This window comes from Volvox carteri (genome assembly GCF_000143455.1).
Source record: "Volvox carteri f. nagariensis unplaced genomic scaffold VOLCAscaffold_80, whole genome shotgun sequence".
NCBI lineage: Eukaryota > Viridiplantae > Chlorophyta > Chlorophyceae > Chlamydomonadales > Volvocaceae > Volvox > Volvox carteri.
The window spans coordinates 334,064-343,793 of NW_003307623.1; the positions used below are offsets into that span (position 1 = coordinate 334,064).

Below are 9,730 nucleotides of genomic sequence, written 5' to 3' on the forward strand. Positions count from 1 at the left end.
CCAGACTCACTACACATAGCCCTACATGAAACTTCAATGGCCGGCTGCACTGCTGCTGTAAAAAGGTCGCAAACATGATACACATCAATGCAGTATTTCCTGGGCATATCACGTGACCTGCGTCCACCAATCGGTACTTTTCTGAAGTCGTGATACAACACTAAAGCAAAACACACTTTCACGTAGACCAAGGGTGTCGACCCGTTGTAAGAAATGGGCAGGCCCATGCAGACTCATTTTCTTGGTGTTCTAACTATCCATGCTTATGAGGACTCATCACATGCCAAGGCGACGTAGGTATATGACCTGCATTGCGCGTCCTCAAATCTCTTCGTTCGCTGTGAAATGTTTTCAATTCAATCCTGATACCTTATTGAGTACACATATTCGCCAACACTGAAGCCAGCTCGCTGCTGAAGGGCAAGGGCAACACTCAGACAAAACCGGTCTGGAGTGTCTCATTGATGTCACGGACTTCACCCCGCTTCCAAAACGGTTTTTGTCCCTCAAGCTTGACCTTGCCCACCCCGACCCTTACTTTCCAACCAGGGTTAAGGCAACCACTCAAATACCGACCTGTGCACCCGCTCGCCAACCAAACGGGAACACCCTCGCCCACATACCGCGCACAGCAAAAACAGACAGCACACAACCTCAAACAGTATATGCACAGCGCTGGGCCATCAGAAATCACGCGGCACACGAAGCAGCAAGCCGGCAACAGCCGCAGGTCGATAAAAATGCACACTCCCTCTCAGCATCCTGGCACACTCTGTCACCCACCAGCCCATAGCTGCGTGGATGCACCACACATCCCGCCCCTCTGCGCTCTCACCACTCAGGTCAGCACGCAGCCATGTGGTCAACCCAGAAATGCATGCATACATACAAACATGAACACCTCTTCCAGCCCCCGGCAAATGCCATCTCATAAATCCCCCTGCATTTTCTATAATGCTATGACATATATGTGGCTGGAATGCTCTTTCTCTTCATATCCGTGTCTGTGTTAACAGCACCCATCCCGTGCTCAGGCCACATGTTCCTGCATCTACCCCTGTCATCCTCCCATAGGTACCCAAGTTAAAGACAGTCAGTAGGTGCGACATTGCAGCAGCACCCGCATCGAATTCCAGATGCCGTACCAAAAGTGGAAGCGACCAGTACAAAGAAGAAAAAAGAAGAAGCTAAGGGAAACATGAGAGGTAGAAATCGACAACGAAAATGATTTGTTGAAAAAGAGGAAATGAATCCGCCCTCTCCTGTGTATCTCTCTGTGTACATGATGACAACATCCTACATCCGGCTTCCATGCATTAACATGCGCATGACACATGGTGTAACCTGGCTGTGTGAGTGCCAAGCAGTGCGAATAGCGGTAATACCCTAAAATACTAGCGGTCAAACCCTAAGTCGTACTTCTTAAGCTGCTTCAACGCCGTTACACACGGCCGTGATCTAATACTTGTGGCTGTGTGTACTGCACCGCCAATGCGACCGTTCAGGACATCCGGGACCAGCAGTGCTAACAGCCCACCTCACCCACCTCACCCACCCACCACCCACCACACATCCACACATCCACACATAGAAAATCGTAACTCATATACTTCGCCACCAGAACACCCGTAATGTGATGTGATGTGATGTGATGTGATGTGATGTGATGTGATGTGGTGTGATGTGATGCCGCCCGCTCCTCATCCTAGCTTTCTAAGCTCACTACTTAGGGCCTCCCACCAGGCCGCCTACCCGGCCAGCCATCTCCCCACAAACCCCCAACACCGATCAGGTTCAGGGATTGCTGATCGCAACACGTACGGAAACTGCGAAGAAGAAAGAGAACTTCGTTCAGGCTATGGGTTAACGACGCCACTTGCTTCACCGTCACCGCCACTTCACACCACTTCTCTAGAAGGGAACCACGACGGCCCATAACAACGTGACCACCCCACACAGCTCCATTTCCCGCTTCCTGCCTGCCCAGCTGCGCCCCGGCGCCCACAGGTCCGCCCTTCTTACCGCCCATTCGGCAGACTCAGGCGACCAGCCTCCTGTGGGGACATGACGTCATCACTGGGAAAGCAAGTCCCACCTCGTGATATCGTGAATGTGGGATGTGTACGTGGCCACATTGACCATCCTCCCCTTACCCTTGCCTACATTTCCACCTAAACCCCATTCCAACCACCAACCGCCATCCATCCACTTCTCTCCTCGCCAAGGTCACCCAGTATGGCCAGTCAACCAACTCCGGCTTTCGTCGGCTTGATTGGCGTGCGAGAGGCTCGAACAAAGGAAAATGAAGCCTACCCAGCCAGCTCGAGACATAACTGCATACATACATGGATCAACCGTGAAAGGGGTGCTGGGAAAAGGGGGGGAAAAGACGAACGGGGTGCTGGGAAAAGGGGGGTTGGGGTCACACCACCCTGATTTCCCCGCCATACTATCTTAGCCGCTGGACGGCCCGGTCTGTGCCGCCGTCTCAGCCGCCAGGAAGTTGCAAATGGGTTCCCTCCACCTGGCGATCCACTGCAGTCGGGACTGCGCGCGGCCCAGTATTCGGGACCGGGCAGTCGCCAAGTCCGCTGCAGGCCAGCGGGGAAATAACAGCGGGCCAGGAAGTAGGGGGCAGGAGGTAGGGGAGCAGAACACAGAAAGGGTTTTTCGAGATTATCTTGGCAGGAATACAACAGGCGCCACCTCCATATCATCCCTGGGCCCCGGAGGCGCGGGCAGAGACCGGCGGGTATGGAGACAGGGTAGGGGCGCGGGAAGGGAACATTGGGCCGGGCCCTGGAAATTACGGTGAAGGGGAAGGGGGCCTGCTGCCTCCGCGGAGGTGAGTACCACCGAATCCTGGTCTCTCCACCTTGCCCTCCCACCCCTCCTGCCGCACCCACCTGCCGCCACACCGGTCGTGTAGAAGGCGCTCGCGGGTCCCCTGCCGCACAGCAGGTCGCTCAGGTTGCTCAGCTGCTCCGGGCTTGTGAGGAAGCGAGCCACGGTGCTCTCCAACACACCGAGGGCACGCCCACCACTGGGGGGTTGTAGGAGATTTGGAGCGGAAGGGAATAACCGGGTGCGAATTGATGGGGGGACTGGGAGGGGGACTAGGAGGGGGGTCAGCAAGGGAGGGTGTTCATATTATGTGGAGCCCCTCAGGCCACTTGACTCGGACTGAGAACTCCCCACGAGGGGCAAGGTAGCCCCCGAGTAGTACAAAGCAATAACCCACAGTGCCGTACAGCGCAACACCATCGACAATAGGTCATGTGGAAAAGGACCTGGCGGGTAGGTCAGTTGGGCGGTTGAAAGACTAGCGCCAAAGCACTGGTGTTGCCATTACCGGGTCGGTGAGAGCCGGTAAGAGGGGGAGGTGCTATCTTACTCGTTTCCGGCGAGGGTGCTGATAAGGCCCATGAGGCCACCGCTGCCGGCCGCAGGAGTGCCGGTCAGCGCCGCCGACAGCAGCTCGTTGAATGGTGGTTGGGAGGTCTGGTGAATGGTGGAGTTGGTTCCGGAGCCGCTTCCCCCCAAATCACCACCACCACCAGAAGCAGCTGCCTTGAAGAACACGTCCCGTTGGGCGCTGCCCACCAACCGGCCCTGCATACCGAACGACACGCCGTACGGCACCAAAACAGGCAGTGAAGCAAGGAGTGATAGCGGAACCAGCTGGCTACTACCGTTGGAGGGGGACGAACCGCAAACAAGTGAAGCTGACACCAGGGATAGAGTGATACTCCAGTATTAGACCGATACTGCGGGGATGCGAAAGAAGTTACCAGGCAGTAGCGACTTAGGAAGTAGTCATTGGGGCGACGTGGCCAGTTAGGTTGTGAACGAGTACCCAGCCGCCGAGCCCAAAGAGAAACGTTGGGGTGCCCGGGATATGTGGCATTTCGTTCCAGTTCAAATGACCCCTAAAGCCACATCCCTCTCCTCCCTGCCCTCCCCCCTCCTCCCCACTAAACCCACCATCACTCCCTCAACCAAAGACCGGCTCAGCACCCGAGCTCCAGCACCCCCACGGCCGGTCCCAACCGAACCAGACAGATTCAACCCAGCCTGAAGTACGTCCAGCAGGCTGCTGCGCAGTACGGCATCACCAGTGTACGACAGCGCGTACAGGCGGGCCGCGACCACCTCCGGGTCGGCAGTGGGGCTCATCAGCTGGGTCAGACTGGCGTTGAAGGCCGCCTCTGAACACAGGATTGGGGGCCCACCCAGCCCCGGTGGGAAGAAACAAACGTGTAAGAGAACTAACAAGGACCACGTTCACTTGCAGCAAATCATCTTAAGCCAGTCAAGCTGCCTAATAAAATGGGCTGGGTTGGAGCGCTTAACGAGAGGGAGGAACCCCCAGGAAAATCATATGGCAGGGGACGGAGGAAAAGAAGTCCCAGGCTGTACTTCACTTCCCCACCACATCACCAACTCGCTTTCACCACTTTCCGTCCCCGCACTCATATTGAGCCAGCGTCCCAGCCACCAGTAAAGAACAACCACCAACTCCCCATCAACTGCCAGGTCTGACCGCCAGTGGCCTCGTGTCCCTAAGCTTCCCAGGCATCCCGAAAGGCTCAAAGGAGGCTCCACTTGCCTTAACCCTCCTACCCTCCCCTTACGTCATTTGCTTGCATATGAATCAACCCCCCCTAGCAGTCCCATCCAGCCCCGTGTGTGTATTGACTCCCCACCCCCCCACACCTGGTGCGGGGCCTCCCGGACTCGCACTGACATTGCAGCCCCCGGTGGGGCTCACCCCCAGAGGGACCGCCAGGGCGGCCGGCAGCCAGTCGGGGTCCACCGCCCCCGTACCCCCCTCAGCAGCAGAGGAGGGGGTGGCTGCATATATCTGTGCGGCTAGGGAGCATGCGAAGTCCCTCGCCCCGCTGTCCCCCCAGAGGGCTGCCTCCGTCACAATCTGGGACTGGGCCAGTCGCAACAGGAACTGGTCGACCAAGTTGTCTGAGGGCAAGGGCGAGATGAAGAGAAAGGGGGCCACGTGATGGAGCGATGGGATGGCAGGGGTGATACCGTGATGAGCAGGCGAGGCAGAGCTGAAAGCACAGGGCGGAAGTGGTTTAATGGTGAACGGCATACACCCCACACCTCCCCCCCCTAAACTCCCCGGCCTGAACCCCACCTGGCTTCGCAGTGTTGTTGGTTGCGGCCCTGGCGAGGGGCCCCACCCTGCGGACCACCCAGCGCTGGAGGTCGGCATTGCAGCTGGCGCTGGAGTTGGAGCTTGAGGCGAACAGGCCCTGCAACACAACAGCAACAGCAACAGCAGTAGCAGCATCGTATCCACGCATGGCGCTCAGGTCAGCTAGATGCAGGAAGGGTTGGCACTGGAGCCCACCTACCACCTAGTCCTCACCTGCTCACACACATACATACAGATTCACGAACGCACACGCACCTGCAAGTAGTCCAGCGCCATCAGCGCGGGCTGCCCCAGGGAGTACATACCCGCACCTGGACGGCGGCTCAACGTGTGGGGAAGGGGGCGAGGGGTGATCGACAACAATATGCAAAGAAACGCAAGGGGTGCGGGGAGGGGACATGGAGATGCACCACGACGGGAGGAGGGGAAGCAGGTGACGAGGGGAGGCCAGATCAGGGCGGGAAGACGAGGGACTGCCAAAACGCACCTCCAAGAGGCCCCTGCGAAGCTTAATTCTCCTACATTTCCACCACCACCGTATACCGCCGTGCATAGCATAACGGGCCCCTAAGAGATGCCGTACACCAGTAGCCGCAGTAGCCATATAATTGCAATCCCACCGACCTCCTTTGTCCGTCCAGGTTCGTGAAGGAGCCTCCCTCCAGAAGGAGTTGCAACCCCGCCCCGTCCTACCCCCCCCCCCCAGACACACATTCCCGCCCAGGGCCCCTGACTCACCCGTCCTCGCCAGGGGGCTGGTGAGGGCCGTGTCAATGGCCGCCAACACGGCGGGCAGCGGGGCCGTGTTACCCGCCGCCGCCACACCGGGAACTGATCCCGACGGCAGTAGCAGCAGTGCGGAGGGGTCACCCAGCGGGGCCCCCGCAGCAGTGGGGTTGGTGGTGGATGTGGTGGCGGGCAGTGAGAAGGCCAGTGCCAGGGTATCTCGTAACACCATCTGGGCGTCCAGGACTGAGGCCAGGAGGCCCGCGGAGGAGTTAGAGTTCGCGGAGGTAGTTGGCCCCGCTGCGGTTGCTCCGAAACCCGTAGTGGCCGAGGAGGGCGACTTGATGGCGGATAGGAGGCTGGCCAGGTGGGCTGGGTATTGAAATGGGAGGATGAGAAACGTTTTGAGAGAAGGGCCGAGTCAGGAAAGAAAGGCGCGGGAAGATGGATTGGGAGGGGGGGGAAACTGGCGGCGAATGGAAATAATAGCAGATGGCTGGGAAAGGGCGCGGAAGGGGTAGGAATGGGTTTTAGTGTTATCGGGATAGGACACATATCGAAGTAATGCAGAAGCAGCCGCAACGGAAAGCTACGGGTGCTGCTACCCACCATCACACACATTGCCCCCACAAGCAGGCGCCATCCGGAGGTGTTTATAGAGGACATGCCGTACACAAAAACACAGTGCACTCGCAGCACGTACCCGTTCCGTTCACCCCGACAGGACTGCCGTACGCAGTAACGTACATCCCCGTGAAACCCGGACCTCGCAGCATCCACTTGTCCGAGGGCAGCCCGTACGGCAGCGGGAACTGCGGGGGAGCGGGGTGAAGTAAGAGGAAGGTCACGGCCAGCTCGGGCTCGCGGGGAGGGGGTCGCGAGTGCGGGGCCCTCGAGGGGCCTAGACACCCGGGACCAGTGCGTCCGGCCAGGGGGGAGTCTACGGGCCAACCCTAAGGCACACATACACACCGACCCGCGGCCTGCATCGTTCCCTCCATCACTGCCCCCTCCCGCCCCGCACTCGCATCAGTTGGGGCCCCCGAGCCCGTGTCGTTCATCACCAGCAGCAGTGGCGGCACCGCGGGGCCCCCCGAGGGGCCGGTGGGGGGGGAGGAGCCGTCAGCCGACACAGCCAGCAGCGGCAGCCACCAGGTCGCGGTGGTGGTGGTGAGGTTGGCGGGGATACCGGTGGTTCCGGAGCCGGGGCCTGAGGGGTTCCCTGGGCATCTGAGTACGGGTGTGTAGTTAGCGGCGTCAGCACCTGTACGGATATGAGGGGACACGGTGTTTGGGTGGGGAGGTGCGTGACGGGGACGGTAAAATGCCGTACAATTGGCTGGACATGGGAGTGATCCGAGCAAGAAGAGGGTGGAAAGGGATTGGAAAGGTGGGGGTGGGAGGGTTGCGGTTATGGTTTGGGTTGGAATAAGGGTGCGGGAGGTGCAGGGGCAAGGGCGACAGAGCGGAATGTTACCAGAGCGCAGTCCGGAGAGGGCGTACGGACTGCACTCATGCGCATTCAAGGGACAGATTGGGAGGCCCTTTTAGACAGAAGCGCCCTGCCGGGGGAGGAAGATGGCTGCCAAAAACCCTAAAACCCTAAGGGCGGTCAGAGGGCACAGGGAGCCAGGGAAATCCCAGCTGCGACCCTCCCCCCCCCTTCCCGCTACCAGGTACCGACCCGACGGACACACGCTCTCCTCGGGCCACAGACCCCAGCTGCACAGCCGCTGCTGGGAGAGCTGAAGGACGCTCGTCTGAGTCGCTGGGGGCGGCGGCGGTGGAGACGGTGAAGGGGGTGACGGTGAAGGGGGTGACGGTGAGGGGGGTGACAGTGAAGGGGATGACGGTGAAGGGGATGACGGCGGTGGCGGGCTGAACACCGCGGCATCGACCAGCGGCGGCGGCGGCGGCGGCGGCGGGCTGGACAATGCAGTGTCAACTGGCGGCGGCGGCGGCGGCGGCGGCGGCAAGTCGAGCACTTGCAGGACCTGGCGGCTGCCAAATCGGACCTCCGCTGCGAGACGCCGGTGGTTGCTGGTACCGCCGCCCCCGGAGGTATCGCCATTAGGCGGGTGAGGGGGAGGGGGGGGAGAACTGAGCTGAGTCAGGGGTGTGGCGGGAGCTGGTGTGCCCGGTGGCGGCGGCGGCGGCGGTAACGAAGGGGGAGGTAGCGAGGGCGGCGGCGGCGGTGGTAACGGAGGGGGAGGTAGCGTGGGCGGCGGCGGCGGCGGGGGCGACAGCACGGGGCTTGGAGATGATGGCATGGGCGACGAAGGCACGTTGACCGGGGGCCCTGCAGTGCGTTTGCGCGGTGAGTGAGGGAAGGGAGGTAACTGATGCAGGCATGATAACTAAGAGGGGGACATGGCGCCATGACGTTGCACATCTCACTCAATATCCCCCCGATAGGCCGCCAGAGACAGGGAGCGCGAGGCAAGACGGGGTGGGGCGGCAGTAGCTGAGGGCAGGGTTGCGTGCGGGACAGACAAAGATACCTGGCAACAACCCGGCCCCGACCCGCAGACACGAGCCGGATTGCTGGTTCGGGGGGGTTTAGGGTTCAGAAGCCCCTCGGGGGGACCCCGATTCGGTTCCTACTACTGCCACGTACGGCCACCACGGACTGACACAGACTGGGCTAGCGAGGTAACGACGCACCGGGCGGGGGGCTCAAAGACGCGGCGGGTGCCACCGGCGCGGGAGGCACAGGCGACGGCGGCAGCAGAGGCGACGGCGGCAGCAGTCCCGGCAGCACAGGCGACGGCGGGGATAGTACTTGCACTGGTTCCAGCAACGGCGCCGGCGGCGGTACCGGCGGTGCAGGCGATGGCGGCAGAGGCTCCGGCAACGGCGGCGGCAGTGGGGCTGGCGGTGCCGGTGGCGGCGGTGCCGGCGACGGCGGCGGCGGTGGTGGCGCCGGCGTCGCGTCGGCTGCCACAACCAACGCCACGCCAGGTTTCGTAAACCAGCCCATCACCCCCGCCGCCACTGCTTCCTGGTCCCCCAGCAAGGTGCCGTTCCACTGGCCAGCCGCTTCCGCGGCGATGCGGTCCACTAAATCCGAAACCGTTGCGGTGCCGTACATGTTCGACGCCAGCAGCCCCTGGAGCGCTCTTCGAAGTCCTTCCTGGCCCGCCAGGCCGGCGGCGGCATCCAGGATGGCTGCGGCCTTGGAGTACACGAGTACGGACGAGGCGTTCGCGTCCAGGGGCGCCCCCACCAGCGGGTCCTCATCCGCCCAACGAGACCGCCACAGCACCCCCTCGTGCACGCCGGCAGCCATACCCAGCGGCGGCACCACCAGGCGGCGGAGCGGCTCGGCCAGGGAAAGGCCATAGGAGCTCAAAGGCAAAACGGACGGCAGTACGGCGGCAATACAATCGTACTCGATGTACGACGCGACGCCCTCGTTTAATGCCAGGTTGTCCTGCGGCATCACCAAGTAATTGGGGGCGCAGGTACCGCACGAGGGGCAGCTGCTTGCGGAACCAGTTCCATGAGGGTGCGGTCTGGGGCCGTAAGCCGTAAACATCCCCTCACGTACGGACCAATCCTGGACCAGTCCTAGTTCGCTTCCTAAACCCCTCCATCCCCACACGTCATCATCACCCCCTGCGACATCGTCCCGAGCACGTCCCCCACGGGCTCCCTTCCCAACACTGCGCTATGGAGTGGGCCATCCAACCCCTCCCGACAAGCCACAATGTAAACCTTCCCTCCAGTGTTTTTCTTTTCAATTTTGCCGGTGAATTTTCCAGTCCGAACGGAGGAATAGGTTTTTAGTCGTGGGAATAAAAGTATTCCGAATCTGTAAAGCGCTGG

The 9,730-nt window shown here is 60.8% G+C and overlaps 1 protein-coding gene across 1 annotated transcript in view; it reads right to left on the bottom strand.

Annotated features, from left to right (window-relative positions):
• Positions 1–1,394: 1,394 nt before the first annotated feature.
• VOLCADRAFT_98977 (uncharacterized protein) overlaps positions 1,395–9,730 on the bottom strand; it is a gene marked incomplete at both ends in the record, with an annotated part of 14,856 nt that continues 6,520 nt past the window's right edge. The window contains 16 exons of the mRNA XM_002957810.1: positions 1,395–1,480; positions 1,753–1,826; positions 2,023–2,054; positions 2,314–2,368; positions 2,525–2,591; positions 2,907–3,043; positions 3,395–3,612; positions 3,985–4,206; positions 4,772–4,977; positions 5,156–5,273; positions 5,432–5,487; positions 5,915–6,148; positions 6,606–6,714; positions 6,967–7,166; positions 7,600–7,670; positions 8,854–9,384. Coding sequence (XP_002957856.1) covers positions 1,395–1,480; positions 1,753–1,826; positions 2,023–2,054; positions 2,314–2,368; positions 2,525–2,591; positions 2,907–3,043; positions 3,395–3,612; positions 3,985–4,206; positions 4,772–4,977; positions 5,156–5,273; positions 5,432–5,487; positions 5,915–6,148; positions 6,606–6,714; positions 6,967–7,166; positions 7,600–7,670; positions 8,854–9,384 — 2,416 coding nt within the window. The remainder of the gene's footprint in view (positions 1,481–1,752; positions 1,827–2,022; positions 2,055–2,313; positions 2,369–2,524; positions 2,592–2,906; positions 3,044–3,394; positions 3,613–3,984; positions 4,207–4,771; positions 4,978–5,155; positions 5,274–5,431; positions 5,488–5,914; positions 6,149–6,605; positions 6,715–6,966; positions 7,167–7,599; positions 7,671–8,853; positions 9,385–9,730) is intronic.